Below are 22004 nucleotides of genomic sequence, written 5' to 3' on the forward strand. Positions count from 1 at the left end.
ACGTAGTTCTCGAGTCTTGGCTTTCAGTTCCATCAGCTCCTTTAAGCACTTCTCTGTATTGGTTATTCTAGTTATACATTCGTCTAAATTTTTTTCAAAGTTTTCAACTTCTTTGCCTTTGGTTTGAATTTCCTCCTGTAGCTCGGAGTAGTTTGATTGTCTGAAGCCTTCTTCTCTCAACTCATCAAAGTCATTCTCCATCCAGCTTTGTTCCGTTGCTGGTGAGGAACTGCGTTCCTTTGGAGGAGGAGAGGCGCTCTGCTTTTTAGAGTTTCCAGTTGTTCTGCTCTGTTTTTTCCCCATCTTTGTGGTTTTATCTACTTTTGGTCTTTGATGATGGTGGTGTACAGATGGGTTTTTGGTGTGGATGTCCTTTCTGTTTGTTAGTTTTCCTTCTAACAGACAGGACCCTCAGCTGCAGGTCTGTTGGAGTTTGCTAGAGGTCCACTCCAGACCCTGTTTGTCTGGGTATCAGCAGCAGTGTCTGCAGAACCATGGATTTTCAGGATCCGTGAATGCTGCTGCCTGATCGTTCCTCTGGAAGTTTTGTCTCAGAGGAGTACCTGGCCGTGTGAGGTGTCAGTCTGCCCCTACTGGGGGGTGCCTCCCAGTTAGGCTGCTTGGGGGTCAGGGGTCAGGGACCCACTTGAGGAGGCAGTCTGCCTGTTCTCAGATCTCCAGCTGCGTGCTGGGAGAACCACTGCTCTCTTCAAAGCTGTCAGACAGGGACATTTAAGTCTGCAGAGGTTACTGCTGTCTTTTTGTTTGTCTGTGCCCCGCCCCCAGAGGTGGAGCCTACAGAGGCAGGCAGGCCTCCTTGAGCTGTGGTAGTCTCCAGCCAGTTGGAGCTTCCGGGCTGCTTTGTTTACCTAAGCAAGCCTGGGCAATGGCGGGCGCCCCTCCCCCAGCCTCGCTGCCACCTTGCAGTTTGATCTCAGACTGCTGTGCTAGCAATCAGTGAGACTCTGTGGGCGTAGGACCTTCCGAGCCATGTGCAGGATATAATCTCCTGGTGCGCCATTTCCTAAGCCCATTGGAAAAGCACCATATTCGGGTGGGAGTGACCCGATTTTCCAGGTGCCGTCTGTCACCCCTTTCCTTGACCAGGAAAGGGAACTCCCTGATCCCTTGCGCTTCCTGAGTGAGGCAATGCCTCGCGCTGCTTCGGCTCACGCACGATGTGCGCACCCACTGACCTGCACCCACTGTCTGGCACTCCCTAGTGAGATGAACCTGGTACCTCAGATGGAAATGCAGAAATCACCTGTCTTCTGCCTTGCTCACGCTGGGAGCTATAGACCGGAGCTGTTCCTATTCAGCCATCTTGGCTCCTCCCCCCGTAATGATCTATTATTGAAGTATCTCCTGGACTATCCCTATTGCCTAGTACAAGGCCTGGCACATAAATGAACAACTGGAGACCTTTTTTCACCCTAGTAGTAGAGAGAGGTTTATATTGATTTATCTATGCTTTCTGTACTAGATTGCAAAAGTAACCAAAATTCTTAACTCCTCCTTGCATTTATGTCCTTGGTAATATGGCTTTGTGGTCCTTCCTTAAAGAGTTTTCCTATAAAGACTCGATTCGCCCTCCCCTCAAGTCTAGTCTGGACCTGTTTTGGCCAATAGTTTAGCAGAAGTAATGATGTGCCAGTTCTGAACCCAGGCCTCAAGAGACCTTGAACATTTCCTGTCTCCCTATGGATACCAGTCCAGTTGCCCCATGACCAAGCCTGTGCTAGTCTGTTGAAGGATGAAAGACCAAGACGAACAAAGACAAGCTGTCCCAGTTGAGTCCCCCTAGACCAGACAGACTTCAGCTAAGCTGGATGCTGACTGCAGATACATGGACGAGCCCCACTGCTACAATCTGAGAAGCTGACTCTGACCCAAATTGCTGATATGAAGGATTGTGAGTTAAATAAATGGCTGTTGTTCGAGCCACAAAGTTTGAGGGTGCTTTGTTACATAGCAAAAGTTAGCTTTTGTGATCAATAAATCCACTGCCATGCCCTTATAGATGTTAGGATGGATTAATGAGGATTTGTGTGTATCTAAAACCAGAGAACCCTTGTTCACAGAAAGATTGTACTTACGACTTAACTTTAGAACAAACTGAATGTGGGGAAAATTCAGATTTGGGGAAAATCGTGAGCTGGTTTTTTTGAAGCATAGAAATTAATGTTTTTCTTTAAATTCACATGATCTCTTTATAAACTGAAAGACAAATTGAGTTTGGAAGATTCCGTCTACTTGGATCTAAGTTTCCCAAGCTTTGTAATAAAATTCAGACTAAAAAAAAGTCCAAATCTTTCATTCATAATTAATTGTGTTTTTTTTTTTTTTTTTTTTTTGCCAGAAGGAGACAGGATATCATTTAGATGCTCAAACCAAACTCCTGGGGTGCTCCTGGGGTTCACATCCATTTAAGCTTTCTTGAGAGCCTAAGAACATTCTTTAGATTTCCTTGGCTCTCTTCTCACTTTTGGCCAAATTAATAAAATTAACATATTCAACCCCAAGTTAAAGATAAAAAAGAAGTATTGAACTTTTCTGATTCTTTCTTTGTGAAAATTAAATGTTTTACATGGGACAATGGCACAGGACTTAAAATTTTATCAATCAGGCTATCAACTGGGGGTCCCCAGGTCTAGAGGAACTGGATACTTAAGTCTCAGAATGTTCTTATTGACAGAGTGAAATCAGCTGTGCAACTCAGAGCTTTTCTAACATGGCAAAGTCTTGAATGTTGAATCTTATTCCCCACCAAACCCCCAGGTCCAGAACACTATAATTTACTGCCCCTAGATATTAACCAAATTGCTCTTGATCATAGAGCACCTGTTCTCCCAGGCCCTGTCTAGGTCTCTTGGATTCTAGACCTGCATCTTACATTGAAGGCTGACATTAGGCCATCTCTTTCTGGGGCCACCTGGACTGACCAGCCTGACTGCTGCTACCTGTGTTCCAATGCGTTATGACCTAAGAACATCCTAGTTTATGAGGTGTTAATGGACTGCTTACACCATTGAAGCCTACAAATTCTGAAGTGCAGCGTGGGCCTAATCATCCCACAGTTCATTTATTCTAATCTATTTTAAGACTGGGAAGAAAGTACTTAAAGGAAAACCCAGGATTAGGTCCCTTTTATGTTGATTAATTTCACAGAAAATCTTAGAAACCCCTGTCCTAGCCCACCCAGAATATTTGGTCACCTAACCAAGATGTACATGCCTAGAATTCTCTGTCTCCCATCCTCTTCAAAGTGAGTCAGACATTTCTGCAAGTGCAAAAATACAATAATGTAAAATATTTTTAAAAATATATAAAATTATCCTTTCTCTCACTTATCAATTATTAATGCATATTAAAATGTGGTAAAGGCTACTGTAAACTACCCATTGAATCATCAGTGAACGACAAAATGAGTATGGATAAACTATATTATTAACAGAACCGACTTTTTAAAATTTTGCTACCAGTTTGGTTTCTAGCACTGAGGACACTGAGTCACCCTTTGCTCTAGAACAGAAGTAGCAGCCAGCATCACTTCCCTTCCCTCTTCTTCCCTTCCTCCTATCTTGAACAAACAGACGAAGTCTGGAACTGTATCAGCCTTTTTTTTTTTTTTTTTTTTTTGTAACACAGTCTTACTCTGCTGCCCAGGCTAGAGTGCAGTGGTGTATGATCATAACTTACTGTAACCTAGAGCTCTTGGGCTCAAGCTATCCTCCTGCCTCACCTTCCTGAGGTGCAGGCCACCATGCCTGGCTAACTGTAAAAAAATTTTTTAGTAGAAACAGGATCTCACTATGTTGCCTAGGTTGGTCTCAAACTCCTGGGCTCAAGCAATCCTTCTGCCTCGGTCTTCCAAAGTGCTGGGATTACAGGTATGAGCCACTATGCCCAGCCTTCTAGCAGCCATCTTGTAATCAAGAAGCAAAAGGCATGGAGACAAAAGCCAACATCCTAAAAATGGTAGCGAGGAAAGAGAAAAAGCTTGGTCTTTGATGGCTTCATTGCCCAACTAGCTGAACCAATGCCAGCAACTGCCCACCTAAGGGCTCCTTATTTTGTGGAAAAAAAAAAAAAATGAGTCTCTACCTCTTTAATCCTCTAGTAGGTCTTTTGTTATTTGCCATGGAACGTAGGAAACAGTTGACTCATATGACACAATATGAGAACTCAGAGTTATTTAAACAATTTTGAACACTAAAGTAATATCATCTTATTAGTAGCCCTCACTGGTGACATTGAGGTTTATTTTAGACATATTCTAAGTTAATTATTGTACATACACTTACTTAATGAGAACAATATCTTAGTTATGAAGTTTTACTTAAAAATGGATGGCAACTTGCGAACACATCTAGTATATACAATTTTCTCCTCTATAGAAAACATTTTTTTTCTATCGGTGAAGCATTGTTAACATGAGCTAGTTATTGAGACATGCAAAAAGCCTCAGGAGATCAGGATGGATGTTGTAATTGTATTTGTTGAAACAGAATTCAACTTGTAAATATAATTACCCTTGGCTGTTCAAGTGATCACTTTTCATTTAGATTCCAGTCTGGTCCTTAGAACTTGAAAGTGAGATGAAGAGTCAGGGAGAGTGTTTGAACATTGAGAGGCCATAACAAAGAATGAAGAGGTGTGGGGTTGGTTAGTACAGATCGCAGAAGGGTATAGAACATTTAAAATTAGCCTTCAGAGTATTAAGGGATATTGCTCAGAAAATGAGAGCCAGCTGCACTCCATCTTTTATGATGAAAACCCCAAATCAAGTGGGCTTATACTTTTGCATCTAGGAATCAGATTAACCAAAAAGAACTCTCTCCTGGGAGGTGGTTAAATACTGGAGTTGAATATTTAGATAAGGTTTGAGATCTCACCCTCTGGAGAGAGTGGCTTAAATTTAACTCTGGGTCTCCGTATATTCTTAGTTAACTGCCAAATAACAGAGAGGCACTGGATCCCCCTTCATCTCCCAGCCAACACCATCGCTGCCATCTCCTCGTTAGGGGCATCCATGGCCTGTAAGGGAGCAGCAGGGAGGCAAAGGAGGTCTAGGTGGCAGGCAGGCCCCGGAGCCTTCTGTCAGCCCCTAGGGAAGTCCCTCCCTCCCTCAGGTAGGAGGGGCAGCAGTTCTCAGTGGATGCACTGATGTCTGGAAGTCATTAAACAAAACTCAGGCTCATTCTCATCTACAAGAGGCTCATTCTCATCTACCCTCTTGTAGATGAGAGGGTGGTTTCTGTGTGGTCCTGCCTGAAGCCAGTGGTGAGGACTGACTGATTTCTCCAGGTTGGCTCTATGATTTTATCAACGTGAGTAATTTGTAAGCTCTGGGCTATTTTTCTTTTAGTAAATCTTTCCTAGTACTGAGTAAACATCTTCCTTGGGAGGGAAAACAAAGTATTCCGCTCTTATAAAGTGGTCATGTGCCATACGAGCCTTTAAAAGCATAAGGAGGCTTGGTGCCTGGCTTCCAGTGAAGAGTGTCTCTTAAGACTGAAGTGCATGAAACAGCTAACTGGCGCCATCTGGAGGGGAAGTGGAGTCTAAACAACAACGCAAGTTTAAAAAACGTTGACAATGACGTAAATGCAAAATTTTATAATATTTATTTTATTTACTTTTATTTTTATTTTATACTTTTAAGACGGAGTCCTGCTCTGTCGCCCAGTTTGGAGTGCAGTGGCGCGGTCGCTGCCCACTGCAACCTCCGCCTCCCGGGTTCAAGCGAATCTCGTGCCCCAGGCCTCCCTAGCAGCTGGGACTACAAGAATGCGCCACCACTCCCGGCTAATTTAGAACATTTTTAAAAATGAAATTCCCTGCTTCTCTCTTCTCTTCTCTTTTCAGAATCCATCCAGACTGATCACAAGGGGGCTGGGGCCTCGCGTTCCTATAGAACCTTAACTTCAGATCTGACGTCATATCCAGTGGAGGGTACGCGTCAGTTGTGGAGTTTTACTACACATGACACATTCCGTTATCAAATGGCACGATTTGGCATGCCATGTTAATCATATTTGAAATTAATCTTAGAATTGCATTGTGTCTCAAAGTGTCATCCACTAATCATCTTCATCAGAATCAGCTGTTTTTTTGTTTTTTGTTTTTTGGTTTTTTGACGGAGTCTCCCTCTGTCGCCTAGGCTGGAGTGCAGTGGCGCGATCTCGGCTCACTGCAAGCTCCGTTTCCCGGGTTCACGCCATTCTCCTGCCTCAGCCTCCCAAGTAGCTGGGACTACAGGCACCCGCCACCACGCCTGGCTAATTTTTTGTATCTTTAGTAGAGACGGGGTTTCACCGTGTTAGCCAGGATGGTCTCGATCTCCTGACCTCATGATCCGCCCGCCTCGGCCTCCCAAAGTGCTGGGATTACAGGCGTGAGCCACCGCGCCCGGCCAGCTGGGGTAATTTTTAAAACTGCAGGTTTATAGACTTCAGTTCAGGCCCCCTGAATCTGAATTTCTTTCATAGTGCATGGGATCAATTAACTAAATAGAAGTAAATTTTGTTTTTTATTTGATCAAACACAAATATAGTGCTTACTATAGGCCAGGTGCTATTATTAGAACTTCATAAATATTAATGTATTGATGCATTTATTTGGTTTTTCTCAACAACCATAGAAACCTAGGTGTGTTTGTTCTGTTTTGTTTTGTTTTGTTTTTTTTGAGACAAGGTCTTGCTCTGTTGCCCAGAGTGGAGTGCAGTGACATGATCACAGATCACTGCAGCCTCGATCTCCCAGGCTCAAGCAATTCTCCCACCGCAGCCTCCTGAGTAGCTAGGACTATGGGCATGTGCCACCAGAAAGCTCTACTACACATATCTGGTCTCTTGACACTTTCCTGGCTAGCTAAATATTTAGCTAAATATTGAACCCGGAAGGCAGATCAATAAATCTGACTGAGAAAAATGAGTGAATACTGGTGAGGCAAGCAGAGTTGGGGGTCAAAGGCAGAGACATATTTTAGAATAGGAGAGACCCAAGCACATGTGTAGGTTGAGACAATAATGGCAAAAAGAGACAGAGAAAATAAAGTTATAAGAATACGAGGAGATAGAAGGTCAAGGTTTAAGAGAAAATGGCACGTACTCTGGGATAAAACAGAAGAGAAACATTAGTAAATAGCGACATCTCATTCCTTGAATATGGAGGAAAAAAGACAAGAAACTAGGCAGATGTAGGTCCATGTATAGATCCCGCTACTTGGGGTCATGTCCAGCCTCTGAAGCTCTTAATTGCTCCCCTCCTATCCCAACCTCTTTCTGACCCATTCTCTGCCTGCAAAAACTTTTGTGTCCAGTAGCCTAACAACTGTGGGAGTGTCACACCATTGACTGGCATATGGCAATGAACACCCCTAACTTTGGTAACTTCGTTCTAAAGGAGTAGCACTCAAAAAAGTCAAAGCAACATCTTTACTGATTTGTACTCATATTTCTAATTTGTACTTGCAGTGAGTGGGTGAGAACAACTTGAAAAAAATGAAATCCAAGTTCTGAGAGTCTTCCAAAATTGCTCCACAACGCTGGGCTATGGCGGAGGCTGTTTATTTTTTGAATCTGATAATGTTCTGCTTAATCTTCTAAAGTATTTGTATTGAGAGTATTGGTCCAGGAGATCAGATCTTCCACTTCCTCTTCCCTGGGCTCATCTGTGTCATTTTCATATAATGAAGTGTCACTCTTCCACCCCTCCTCTTCTGTTTCATAAATGTCTGTGATGCTATTTATTGCAGTTGGTGACTCAAGAAAAATTTCATCTGTGGTGGGAATTATAAAAAATAGAAATTTAATAGACATAATAAGAAAAACAATAAAAAGAGAAGTGTTCCCGCATTTGTAGGATAATGCCAAAGACCATCTGAATGAATGTGAGCAACCTTTTTTACACTTTCTAAACTTCATGTTTTATAAGTAACTTTATTTGTCAAAAATTATTCTTTCCATCTTGCTCAATCTTTTGATGCTTTGTTAGTTCATTCATTTAGCATATATATTTACTGGGTCTCTGCTAAGGGCCAGTTGATGTGCAAGGGAAAAGCTGCTTTGGGAGCACAGGGAGGGAATCACTGTGTCTAAGTGAAAACTGACTCGGACTTTGAAATCAGGAAGACCAGTTTGTTAGACAGAGAAGGGAGGTCAGAACATGTTGGATAGAAGAAACAGCACACATCATATAAGCACAAAGGTTTGAGAGGACTTGACAGGGTTAGGAGTGATCAGAATGGATTCTCCCGCGCTTCCACTGTGCCAGGTGCGGTGCTAAGCAGTCGACAGCTATAATATTATTTAACTCAGACACAGCCCTTGTGATGGGCAGGTATTATTATTCTTATTTTACAGATGAGGAAACTGAGGCTGAGCAACCTATAGTAACTTGATCAAAGATATCCAGCTAATAACAAGACTCGTCCCAGATCTGTCTATCCAAAAACACAATGTTATAGTATACAGAAAGTTTCGTGGAGCTGGAAGGGAGGCTGAAGCCAGATCAGGAAAGCCTCATATGTCATGCAAAGGACTTTCATCTTTATCTTATAGGCCTTATAAACAGGTAAATAAACTGATTATACTTTTCAAAAGGAGAATATAGATATAATGTCTGTATTTCTAGATCTATATTTCCACACAGCATGGGGACCTTGCTTTCTGGGGATGAACTCTAGCTGGTACTATTTATGTTTTGTTAACTCTAAAATCTCACTGCATTCTCTTCCCTTTTTCCTAGTTGTCACCGGATTCACTGCCGATTATGGGTTCCAGGACAAATTTTGTTTGCCTCATATGTTTATTTCCCTCACACATGAAATAAACCCTGTAATATTTGCTGTCTTCTAATGTTATAGACATGGGCTACAAGTGACTTGTTTTCCTTCTGTCTTTGGTTTATAGAAAGATACATAGACAGACCGGGCATGGTGGCTTACACCTGTAATCCCAGCAATTTGGGAAGCCAAGGCAGGTGGATCCCTTGAGGTCAGGGGTTCGAGACCAGCCTGCCCAACATGGTGAAACCCTGTCTCTACTAAAATACAAAAATTAGCCGGGTGTGGTGGCAGGAGCCTGTAATTTCAGCTGCTCTGGAGGCTGAGGCAGGAGACTCACTTGAACCCGGAAGGCAGAGGTTGCAGTGAGCTGAGATTGACCCACTGCACTCCAGCCTGGGTGACAGAGTGAGACTCCCTCTCAAAACAAAACAAAGAGAGAAAGATACACAGAGAGATGTGAGTTTACACAGTCACCATTATCCTATGGGTATCCTGAGGCCCACAGTGATTTTTAATTTTTTGTACTTTCGGTACTAATATTTAGTTGTAATTAATTTAAAACTAAATTCTGTCTGTGCCTTGAGAAAAGCATCTACTTTATTTTCCATGAACATATTATTGATGGACTAACTCCAGTTCTTTCTAACAATGTTTGGGCCTTTCTGACTCCACATGCTTTTGATTACAAGAAATATAAAGCCAAGTCAACCCAGTTTAAACAACAGGAGAGTGTTTTATCTCACATAAGAGAAAAGCCAGAGTGGAGAGCAAGACTGAATGTTGCAGTGACTCCACAATGTCACGAAGGACACAGCTCTTCTTACTGCTTGCTTTGCTAACTGAGGTGTTGTCTTCATCTTCAGGTGCATAGCAAGAGAGCTACGGCCATTCTAGTAACCACACCGGACACAGCAACATCCAGAGGAAAAAGCGATCTTCTCACCAAGATCTCATTTTTAAGAGTGGACGGCAAAACCATCCCCTGAAGCGCCCAGCATATTTCCCCTCAAGCAGGATGCTGTCACATGCCATTTCTTTTATTTTAATTTAATTTAATTTAATTTTTTTTTTTGAGGCAGGGTTTCACTCCCATTGTCCAGGCTGGAGTGCGGTGGCGTGCTTTCAGCTCACTGCAACCTCTGCCTCCTGGGATCAAGTGATTCTCTCACCTCAGCCCCCCAAGTAACTGGGACTACAGGCATTCACCACCATGCCCAGCTAATTTTTTTTTTAGTAGGGATGGGGTTTTACCATGTTGGCCAGGCTGGTCTCAAACTCCTGACCTCAGGTGATCCACCCACCTTGGCCTCCCAAAGTGTTGGGATTACAGGCGTGAGCCACTGCGCCCCGCCCCATTTCTAAACTAGTTACTGGGAAGGGAAATGGGATCACGATGATTGGCTGACGTGAGTTGCTGGCGTGGAATGAAAGTTGGGAATCAACCACCTTGACTATTTGGCTTCTTAGTTCCTGCCCTGTTAAAAACTCCCAGGAAGCATAAAAAGAAACCTGGCTAGATCAGCAGACTTTAATGCAAAATAAATATAGAAATGTGTCTTTAGAACATAAAAAACAATATTATTTTGAATTTCTCTCCTCCGGGAAATCTTAAGCATTATAAATCTCTCTGAGACACCTTGGATTTGGTGGTTGGAATCAGTAATAAAGGTGGGGATTTTGTTACTATGTTAACAAAATAAGTTATGGAAGCACAAATTCTAACTGCCTTATATTTTCCATGCCTTTCTTGGGTTGGATCATGGAAACTCTGTCTCTGATAATTTATTTTTAATCTGAAAATAGTTTAGCTAATAAAGATATTAAAATCTGTGCTGACTGATGGGCTTTGATGATTGCCAAATGGTTTATTTCTGTTCAGTCCTGTTTTCAGCCTGGGTTCAGTTAGGAAAACAGAGCCACTACAAGTAATACAAGAGTGAGAGTCTAACACAGGAATGTGGGATTATCCAGCTGTGGGAGGACCCAGGGGACTGAAGATCTGGAAGCTACAGCTGGAGAATTGAAAAAAGAGTCGTGACCCACTTTAGCCTGATGCACTGACACGAGTGGGAAACCAGGAGCTCATAGAGTACAAGAAGCTGCACACATTTAGCCACCCAAAGTGGGACAAAAACAATGAGTTCATGGGGATATTTGTGCAGCCACCATGTCTGTGAAGCGAGGCTGTGGAGAGATGTGTGAAAATGCCATATCTGAGGAACCCGCCATGCCTGATATGAACAACTTCCCAAGCATAATGTCCTCGACTTCCCTCCCACCTGCCAAATCTCTGGTGAGTTTCTCCCACTGGCAAACTATGACACGCCATCCTTCTCTGCAAAAGAGGGACACACAGTTCTTTCCTTTTCTGAGTCATACTTCCCTTTGATATCCTATATAAGTTCATTCTCGCTACATAATAACTCTCTTGCTACATAATAAACAACCACAAAATCTTAGTGACATACAGCAATAAGTATTTGTTTTGGTCACATGTCAGCAGGTCAATAGGTGGTTGGCTTCTTTGGCTGGGGAATGGTTGGGAAACGTGGGTGGGCAAGCTCAGATCTATGCCTTGAATCTTTCTCTGTGATCAGACGGCCAGTCCAGGCACGCTCTTGTGATGATGGCAGAAGAGAAAAAGAGCAAGCCAAATCATGCAAACCCTTTCCAAACCCTGGGGGCACACTGCACCCACTAATATTCCACTGATGAAAACAGGTCACAGGGAAAAGCTCAAAGTCAAGGCACAAGGAAATACATTTTGTTCATGTAGGTGGAGCAGGAATGAATATTTCTGAACAATAATCAAATTTACCACAACCTCTCAGGTATAGTTTCTTCCAGAGTAGACAGAAAGGAGTCTATTCCATGATTAAAGAGGACAAGGCTCAGCACTGGAGCACTAACCAGTTTCTGGACATTAAACTTAAAATGTTGTCTCTTCCAGCTTGCCTTTTTCCCACTTATCATGGGTTTTCACCTTTTTTTCCCCCAAATCACAAGGCAGATAAAAACATGACAATTTTACTTCATCCTACTATTTACTTACTCATTGATAGCTACTGTATGCCAACCACTGTGCTGCGGAAGACTGGGAGGTGAGCAGTCCCTTCCCTCAAGAATCTCACTCTTTTTCAAAGGAGCCAGGCAGTAAAGAGAGTAATAACACAGCATGTGTGCCGGACAGACTCCAAGATGGCCCCTAGAATCCCTGCATCCTGGTATTTACACCTCAGTGTAAACTCCTCCTTTCTGAGTGTGGATAGGACCCATGACTTCTAACCAATAAAATAGGATGCAAGTGATAAGGTCTCACTCACATGATTATGTTAACATCACATACGACTCCATCTTGCCATCAGACTTGCTCTAAAGACTCTTGCTGGATAAAGTAGGAGGCCAGGCTGGGAGAGCCCACATGACAAGGAACTGTGTGCAGCCCTCAGCAGCTGAGGGAGGCCTCCCAAATATACCCAGCCAGAAGCCAGGGCCCTCATTCCTAAAGACAGAAGAAAATGAATTCTGTCAACAACCTCACTGGGCTGGGAAGCAGATTCCTCCCCCATTCAAACCACTAGGATGAGAATGCAGCCCAGCCAAAGCCTTGATTGCAGCTTTCTGAGACCTTAAGCAGAGGATTCAGCTAAGCTGTGCCTGTACTCCAGGCCCACAGAAACAGTAAAATAATAAATGTGTGTTGTTTTAAACCATTCAATGTGTGCTAATTTGTGACACAGCAATAGAAAACAAATAGAGCATGATACGGCTATGGTAGAAGTGCTATGATAACCCACAAAGAAAGTTTCCTAAAAAAGGTAATACCCGAACTGAATCTCAAAGGATGCATAGGCATTAGAAAGTAAAGAAGGGGAGAGAAGAGCATTTAGAGTAGGGGTATGAGAAAACACAGTGTACTGCTCAAATTTTTTTATGAAATGAGGTAGGGAACAAACAATCATGACCCACTAGCTTAGTGTAGCATTTAGGTTGTGAAGGGGAGAGGGAGGGAATGTCACTGCAAAGACAGAGACAAGTATTAGAGCATTAAGGATTTTCTGTGTCAAAGAGTCTAAATTTTATCCTGAAGGAAAATGGGAAACAAAGTATTTTAGACCTGGTAAAAACATAAGCAGAGCTGAGCTATAGAGACAGAGCTTTGTCACCAGTCTGACAAAGCATAGACAGAAATTACTGTAATCACATCAACTTAACCAGCTGATCTCTTCCACTGGTGAAGATGGTGGGGATGTTGAAAGACAGAGATTGCAGAGAGGAGTAGGGAAATCATGGAGAAAGCAAAGAGCAAGGCTGGAGAAGGCAACATTTCCTACCTCACAGGTACCCTGAAATCTGGAAGAAGGCAGAGTTGAATGGAGAAGGCTGAGGCTGATAATACAGAGGAGGAAATCTGCGTGGCACACCAAACAATTAGGAGGGAGAGAGGTGGATACTGAGCAGGGAAAAGAAACTTGGAGATATGGGGGCAGGGCCCTTGGAGAATCACTGAATGAAGGTGATTGCCTGTGCCTGGCATTTATATGCTGTTATGTTTAGTGGCCAGGTGACAGGAAAAAACAGTAACTATTTTTTTTTGTACTTTTCAGTTCACAAAGAAATTGTCTATACATGGAGTCACTTAGTCATAAGAATCCTGTGAGTAAGGGCAGATTTTTAGCAACTAGGATTTGTTGAACATCTTCCACATACACAGTACTAGCTAACGATGAAAAAAACTAAGTTCAGAGGTTGAGTGACCTTTCCATAACAGCACAGAACTGGAATCTGAACCTAAGTTCTCTATCCCCAAATGTCATGCTTTCCCCTCTATACCAGCTGACTTCCCTGGTAAGTTACCAGCTCTCCCGGCTGAAGACTCACTCTCAACCTATCCCAACAAGTAAATGGTAATTTTTAAAAGAGCACGAAAAACAACTCAGCATTGTTTCTTTCTTTTCAGCCATATTGCATATATCTTTGAATATACAATGAGTTTTAGGGATCAGTTTATTAGTGCTCTGTGTGTTTTGGCTGCTTTTTCATATTTTGAAACTTAGCCTTAAAATTTCAAATTGTATATCAACCTATTAAAGGGTAGTAAGCTTGAAAATATAAGTAACTCAATTCTGTCAAAGTTCCAATTCCTATGTGACTAATTTACCGAATTAATTTGGAAAGTCAGAAAAAGTTAAAGCAACCTTAAAAGGAGAATACAAGGATTAGCCCTCATATATTCCAACTTACTTAGATGGAAAAAAGTTTAAAGTTATGCATATTATGCATAATATGTTAGTTATAAAAGCAAAACAAATAGAGTGAATCGATTTACTTAGAGTTGGGCAGAGCTTAATTTCTTCCATTGAGTGATTGACTTCATGAGGCATTCTATTTTTTCTAGCAAGCCAACACTTGATAACAGAATACCTAGAAAGAGACAAAGAAAAATTAACTAAATTCCCAAATGAATTTTGGTAAGGGTATATTTACTTCTGAGAAAAATAAGTGAAACAAATGAAATGAAACATAAAAGTAGAACAACAGGCTTTGAATATGGAACCATTCTGAGTCTTGACTAATTTAATGGTAAAGTAAAATTATTTCACTATGTGCTTTCCAACAGAATAGAAGTTGGAAAAGCAAATGAATATGACATAAGTTTACTATTGTAAAAGTAATAAAAACATCATGTGGTATAGCAAGGTATATTAGTTTCCTTGGGCCACCTTAACAAATGACCACAAACTTGTGACTTAAAATAACAGAAATGTATTCTCTCATAGTTCTGGAGGCTAGATGTTGGGGATCAAGGTGGCAGCAGGGCCTCCCTCCCTTGGAAAGCCCTAGGGAAGAATCTTCTATTGCCTCTTCCTAGCTTCTGCTGGCTGTCAGCAATCCTTTACGTTGTATGGCTTATAGCTGCAGCACTCCAGTCTCTGCTTCCAATGTCACATGACCTTTTCTGTGTAGGTCTATGTAGTTCTGCTCTCTTATAAGGACAACAGTCATTGGACTCAGGGTCCACCTAAATCTAGTATAGCCTCGTCTTAACTAATTACTATTTATATCTGCAAAGACCCTATTTTGAAATAAGGTCATATGCTGAGGTTCTGGGGGAACAGGTGTTTGTTTTGTGGGGACATGATTCAACCCACTGCACAAGGGAGAAATTCTATCAGAAAAATTAATGACTCATCCTGGATAAAACAACAGGCTTATGGGAGACATCAATGAGCCCAAGTCAAGCTATTAGAGCATTTCCTTGGAGAAAGAGTTTACATATGGAAATCAAAAATTTTACAAAATTTTTTTGGGGGACGACTACTTTTTGGGGTACATAATGAAAAGAAAACTTTTGGCAACAAAGTTTTCTTGAAGCAAAGTAGGTGGCATAGAAATGTTTTTGTCAAAAACAAGAAATGTGGAAAGGATTCCCTATTTAATAAATGGTGCTGGGAAAACTGGCTAGCCGTATGTAGAAAGCTGAAACTGGATCCCTTCCTTACATCTTATACAAAAATTAATTCAAGATGAATTAAAGACTTAAATGTTAGACCTAAAACCATAAAAACTCTAGAAGAAAATCTAGGCAATACCATTCAGGACATAGGCATGGGCAAGGACTTCACGACTAAAACACCAAAAGCAATGGCAACAAAAGCCAAAATTGACAAATGGGATCTAATTAAACTAAAAAGCTTCTGCACAGCAAAAGAAACTACCATCAGAGTGAACAGGCAACCTACAGAATGGGAGAAAATTTTTGCAACCTACCCATCTGACAAAGGGGTAATACCCAGACTCTACAAAGAACTTAAACAAATTTACAAGAAAAAAACAACCCCGTCAAAAAGTGGGCAAGGGATATGAACAGACACTTCTCAAAAGAAGACATTTATGCAGCCAACAGACACGTGAAAAAATGCTCATCATCACTGGCCATCAGAGAAATGCAAATCAAAACCACAATACCATCTCACACCAGTTAGAATGGCGATCATTAAAAAGTCAGGAAACAACAGATGTTGGAGAGGATGTGGGGAAATAGAAACGCTTTTACACTGTTGGTGGGAGTGTAAACTAGTTCAACCATTGTGGAAGACAGTGTGGCAATTCCTCAAGGATCTAGAACTAGAAATACCATTTGACCCAGCAATCCCATTACTGGGTATATACCCAAAGGATTGTAAATCATGCTACTATAAAGACACAGGCACACGTATGTTTATTGTGGCACTATTCACAATAGCAAAGACTTGGAGCCAACCCAAATGTCCATCTATGATAGACTGGATTAAGAAAATGTGGCACATATATACCATGGAATACTATGCAACCATAAAAAAGGATGAGTTCATGTCCTTTGCAGGGACATGGATGAAGCTGGAAACCATCATTCTGAGCAAACTATCACAAGGACAGAAAACCAAACACCGCATGTTCTCACTCATAGCTGGGAACTGAACAATGAGAACAACTGGACACAGGGCGGGGAACATCACACAAGGGGACCTGTCATGGGGTGGGGGAATGGGGGAGGGATAGCATTAAGAGAAATACCTAATGTAAATGACGAGTTAATGGGTGCAGCAAAACAACAGGGCACATGTATACCTATGTAACAAACCTGCACGTTGTGCACATGTACACTAGAACTTAAAGTATAAAAAAAAAAGAAAGGTTTTGGTCACACAAGTGTACCTCACTTATACAATACTACCAGAAAGTTCATTCATTTAATAAATATTCATTGAACACCAACCTTGTGCCAGACACTATTTTAGGAGCTAATAATATAGGAAGAACAAGACAGACAAGGTCTCTGACTTCATGGAAGAGACAAAAATGAACAAATATAAAAATCAAGATAAATCAGTAGTGATACATGCTATAGTGAAAATAAAGCCTCCAATAAGATGTTGTGTGAAAGTAGTGAGAACAGACATCCTTGCCTTGTTCCTGACATTCAGGGCAAACATTCAGTTTTTTTAGCATTATATATGATGTTGGCTATAGTTATGGAAATAAATATGCTTTATCAGGTTGAGGAAGTTCTTTCCTATTCTTAATTTACTGAGAGTTTTTTTTTTTCAATGTGTGAAAATCTCCTTGATCTATTATTTTAAAACTCTCTCCCATCTTTGAGAGATTTTAATTTTAATTTTATATGAAAAGTTTATTGGGGTGAAATTCACATAACATATAATTAGTCTTTTTTATCTTCAACTTTTATTTTAAGTTCAGGGGTACATGTACAAGATGTGCAGGTTTGTTACATAGGTAAACGTGTGCCATGGTGGATTACTGCACAGATCATCCCATCACCTATGTACTAAGCCCAGCATCCATTAGCTATTCTTCCTGATGCTCTCCATCCCCCAACACACCCCCCTCACCAACAGGCCTCAGTGTATGTTGTTCCTTGTCATGTGTCCATGAGCTCTCATCATTCAGCTCCCACTTCTAGGTGAGAACATATGGTGTTTGGTTTTCTGTTCCTGTGTTAGTTTGCTGAGGATAATGGCTTCCGACTCCATCCACGACCCTGCAAAGGACATGATCTCGTTCTTTTTTGTGGCTGCATAGTATTCCATGGTGTGTATGTACCACATTTTCTTTTTCCAGTCTATCATTGAAGGGCATTTGGGTTGATTCCATGTCTTTGCTTTTGTGAATAGTGCTGCAATGAACATAGGCATGCATGTGTCCTTATAACAGAATGATTTATATTCCTTTGGGTATATACCCAGGATTTGAACTGCTGAGTCAAATAGTATTTCTGCCTCTAGGTCTTTGAGGAATCACCACTCTGTCTTCCACAATGGTTGAACTAATTTACACACCCACCAACAGTGTAAAAGTGTTCCTTTTTTTCTGCAATCTTGCCAGCATCTGTTGTTTTTTGACTTTTTAATAATCACCATTCTGACTGGCATGAGCTGTGGTTTTGATTATCTCATTGTGGTTTTGATTATCTCATTGTGGTTTTGATTTACATTTCTCTAATGATCAGTCAAGTTGAGCTTTTTTTCATGTTTGTTGGCTGCATGTATATCTTCTTTTGAGAAGCTTCTGTTCATGTCCTTTGCCCATTTTTTAATGGTTTTTTTTTCCTGTAAATTTAAGTCCCTTGTAGATGCTGGATAGACATCAGATGGATAGATGGCAAAATTTTTCTCCCTTTCTTTAGGTTGTCTGTTCACTCTGATGATAGTTTCCTTTGCTGTGCAGAAGCTCTTTCATTAGATCCCATTTGTCAATTTTTGTTTTTGTTGCAATTGCTTTTGGCATTTTCATCATGAAATCTTTGCCCGTGCCTATGTCCTGAATGGTATTGCCTAGATTTTCATCTAGGGTTTTTATAGTTTTGAGTTTTACATTTAAGTCTCTAATCCATCTTGAGTTAATTTTTGTGGAAGGTGGAAGGAAGGGGTCCACTTTCAATTTTCTGTATATGGCTAGCTAGTTTTCCCAGCACCATTTATTAAATAGGGAATTCTTTCCCCATTGCTTGTTTTTGTCAGGTTTGTTGAAGATCAGACAGTTGTAGGTGTGTGGTCTTATTTCTGAGTTCTCTATTCTGTTCCATTGGTCTATGTCTCTGTTCTTGTACTAGTATCATGCTGTTTTGGTTACAGTAGCCTTGCAGTGTAGTTTGAAGTTGGGTAGCATGATGCCTCCAGCTTTGTTCTTTTTGCTTAGGATTGTCTTGGCTACTTGGGTTCTTTTTTGGTCCATACATATTTTAAAATAGTTTCTTCTAATTCTGTGAAGAATGTCAATGGTAGTTTAATGGGAATAGCATTGAATCTATAAATCACTTTGGGCAGTATGGCCGTTTTCACAATATTGATTCTGTCTATCCATGAGCATGGAATGTTTTTCCATTTGTTTGTGTCCTCTGATTTTTTTGAACAGTGGTTTGTGGTTCTCTGTGAAGAGGTCCTTCACTTCCCTTGTTAGCTGTATTCCTAGGTATTTTATTCTTTTTGTAGCAATTGTGAATGGGAGTTCATTCATGATTTGACTCTCTGCTTGCCTGTTGATTGGTGTATAGGAATAATAGCAATTTTTGCACATTGATTTTGTATCCTGAGACTTCGCTGAAGTTGCTTATCAGCTTAAGAAGCTTTTGGGCTGAGACCATGGGGTTTTCTAGACATAGGATCATGGTATCGGCAAACAAAGATAATTTGAAGATAACTCCCTCTCTTCCTATTTGAATACCCTTTATTTCTTTCTCTTGCCTAATTGCCCTGGCCAGAACTTCCAATACTATGTTGAATAGGAGCGGTGAGAGAGGGCTTCCTTGTCTTGTGATGGTTTTCAAGGGGAATGCTTCCAGCTTTTGCCTATTCAGTAGTTCTGTTTATGTGATGAATCACATTTATTGATTTGTGTATGTTGAGCCAACCTTGCACCCTAAGGATGAAGCCAACTTGATCGTGGTGGATAAGTTTTTTGATGTGCTGCTAGATTCAGTTGGCCAGTATTTTATTGAGGATTTTTGCGTCAGTGTTCATCAGGGACATTGGCCTTAAGTTTTCTTGTTTCTTGTTGTATCTCTGCCAGGTTTTGGTATCAGGATGATGCTGACTTCATAAAATGAGTTAAGGAGGAGTCTCTTGTTTTCCATTTTTTTTGGAATAGTTTCAGTAGAAATGGTACCAGCTCTTCTCTGTACCTCTGGTAGAATTCAGCTGTGAATCTGTCTGGTTCTGAGCTTTTTTTTTGGTTGGTAGGTCAATTCAGAACTCATTATTGGTCAATTCAGGGATTCGATTTCTTCCCGGTTCAGTCTTGGAAAGGTGTGTGTGTCCAGAAATTTATCCATTTCTTCTAGATTTTCCAGTTTATGTGCACAGGGGTGTTTATAGTATTCTCTGGTTGTTGTTTGTATTTCTGTGGGGTCAGTGGTGATATCTCCCTTATCATTTCTGACTGTGTTTATTTGATTCTACTCTCTTTTCTTCTTTATTAGTCTAGCTAGTGGTCTATTTTATTAATTTTTTTTTTTCAAAAACACAGCTCCTGAATTTGTTGATTTTTTAAGGGTTTTTTGTGTCTCTATCTCATTCAGTTCCACTCTGATCTTGGTTATTTCTTGTCTTCTATTAGCTTTGGGGTTTGTTTGCTCTTGGTTCTCTAGTTCTTTTAGTTGTGATGTTAGATTGTTAACTTGAGATCTTTCTAGCTTTTTGATGTGGGCATTTAGTGCTATAAATTTCCCTCTCAACACCACTTTAGCTGTATCCCAGAGACTCTGGTACATCATCTCTTGGTTCTTATTTCTTTCAAGTAACTTCTTGATTTCTCCCTTAATTTCATTATTTACCCAGGAGTCATTCAAGAGCACGTTGTTCAATTTCAGGAGCAGGTTGCTCAATTTCCATTTAGTTGTATAATTTTGAGTGAATTTCTTAATCTTGAGTTCTAATTTGATTGTGCTGTGGTCTGAAAATCTGTTATGACTTCAGTTCTTTTGCATTTGCTGAGTGTTTTACTTCTGATTATGCAATGAATTTTAAAGTAAGTGCAGTGTGGCAATGAGAACAATGTATATTTTGTTGTTTTTGGGTGGAGAGTTGTGTAGATATCTATTAGGTCCACCTGACCCAGAGCTGAATTCAGGTATTGAATATCTTTGTTATTTTTCTGTCTTGATGATATGTCTAATATTGCCAGTGGGGTGTTAAAGTCTCCCACTATTACTGTGTGGGAGTCTAAGTCTCTTTGTAGGCCTCTAAGAACTTGCTTTATGAATCTGGGTGCTCCTGTATTAGGTGGATATATATTTAGGATAGTTAGCTCTTGTTGTCAAATTGAACCCTTTACCACTGTGTAATGCCCTTGTTTGTCTTTTGATCTTTGTTGGTTTAAAGTCTGTTTTCAGAAACTAGGATTGCGACCGCTGCCTTTTTCTGTTTTCCATTTGCTTGGTAAATTTTCCTCGATCCCTTTATTTTGAGCCTATGTGTATCCGTGCATGTGAGATGGGTCTCTTGAAGAGAGCATACCAATGGGTCTTGGCTCTTTATTCAGCTTGCCACTCTATGTCTTCTATTTGGGGCGTTTAGCACATTTGCATTTAAGATTAGTATTGTTATGTGTGATTTTGATCCTGTCATCATGATGCTAGCTGGTTATTTTGCAGACTTGTTTATGTGGTTGCTTCATAGTGTCACTGGTCTGTGTACTTCAGTATGTTTTTGTAGTGGCTGGTAATGATTTTTCCTTTCCATATTTAGTGCTTTCTTCAGGAGTTCTTGCAAGGCAGGCCTGGTGGTGATGAATTCCCTCAGCATTTGCTTGTCTGAAAAGGATCTTGTTTCTCCTTCACTTATGAAGGTTAGTTTAGGCAGATATGAAATTCTGGGTTGGAAATTCTTTTCTTTAAAAATGTTGAATATTGGTCCCCAATCTCTTCCAGTTTGTAGGGTTTCTGCTGAGAGGTCCACTGTTAGTCTGATGGGCTTCCTTACAGGTGCCTTGGCCTTTCTCTCTGTCTTCCCTGAACATTTTTTCCTTCATTTCGACCTTGGAGAATCTGATGATTATGTGTCTTGGGGTTGATCTTCCTGTGGAGTATCTTACTGGGGTTCTCTGGATTTCCTGAATTTGAATATTTGCCTGTCTTGCCAGGTTGGGGAAGTTCTCCTGGATGATATCCTGAAGTATGTTTTCCAACTTGCTTCCATTCTCCCCGTCTCTTTCAGTTACCCCAATCAGTTGTAGGTTTGGTGTCCTTACATAATCCCATATATCTCGGAGGTTTTGTTCATTCCTTTTCATTATTTTTTCTCTATTCTTATCTGCCTATCTTATTTCAGAAAGATAGTCTTCAAGCTCTGAAATTCTACCCTCCACTTGATCTATTCTGCTATTGATATTTGTGATTGCATTGTGAAGTTCTAAAGTTGTGTTTTTCAGCTCCATCAGGTTGGTTATGTTCCTCTCTTAACTGGATATTCTGGTTATCATCTTCTGTATTGTTTTATCATGATTCTCAGTTTCTTTGCATTGGTTTACAACCTGTTCCTTTAGCTCAGTGAAGTTTGTTATAACCCACCTTCTGAAGCCTACTTCTGTCAATTCAACCATCTCAGCCTCAGCCCAGTTCTGTACCCTTGCTGGAAAGGTGTTGCAGTCATTTGGAGGAGAAGAGACATGCTGGCTTTTTGAGTTTTCAGCATTTTTGTATTGACTTTTTCTCATC

The 22004-nt window shown here is 40.8% G+C and overlaps 1 protein-coding gene across 4 annotated transcripts in view; it reads right to left on the reverse strand.

Annotated features, from left to right (window-relative positions):
- Positions 1 to 7438: 7438 nt before the first annotated feature.
- The window catches only part of UBE2U (ubiquitin conjugating enzyme E2 U), a 63828-nt gene continuing 49262 nt past the window's right edge, over positions 7439 to 22004 (reverse strand). For 3 of the 4 annotated variants that reach the window (XM_055365187.2, XM_019019272.4, XM_019019265.4), the window contains 2 exons: positions 14121 to 14215; positions 7439 to 7783 (listed from right to left, as the gene is read on the reverse strand). In XM_055365187.2, the coding sequence (XP_055221162.1) occupies positions 7599 to 7783; positions 14121 to 14215 (280 nt within the window). In that variant the 3' untranslated portion in view covers positions 7439 to 7598. The remainder of the gene's footprint in view (positions 7784 to 14120; positions 14216 to 22004) is intronic. The other variant, XM_055365391.2, reaches the window with a different exon arrangement.

This window comes from Gorilla gorilla, chromosome 1 (genome assembly GCF_029281585.2).
Source record: "Gorilla gorilla gorilla isolate KB3781 chromosome 1, NHGRI_mGorGor1-v2.1_pri, whole genome shotgun sequence".
NCBI classification, from domain to species: domain Eukaryota; kingdom Metazoa; phylum Chordata; class Mammalia; order Primates; family Hominidae; genus Gorilla; species Gorilla gorilla.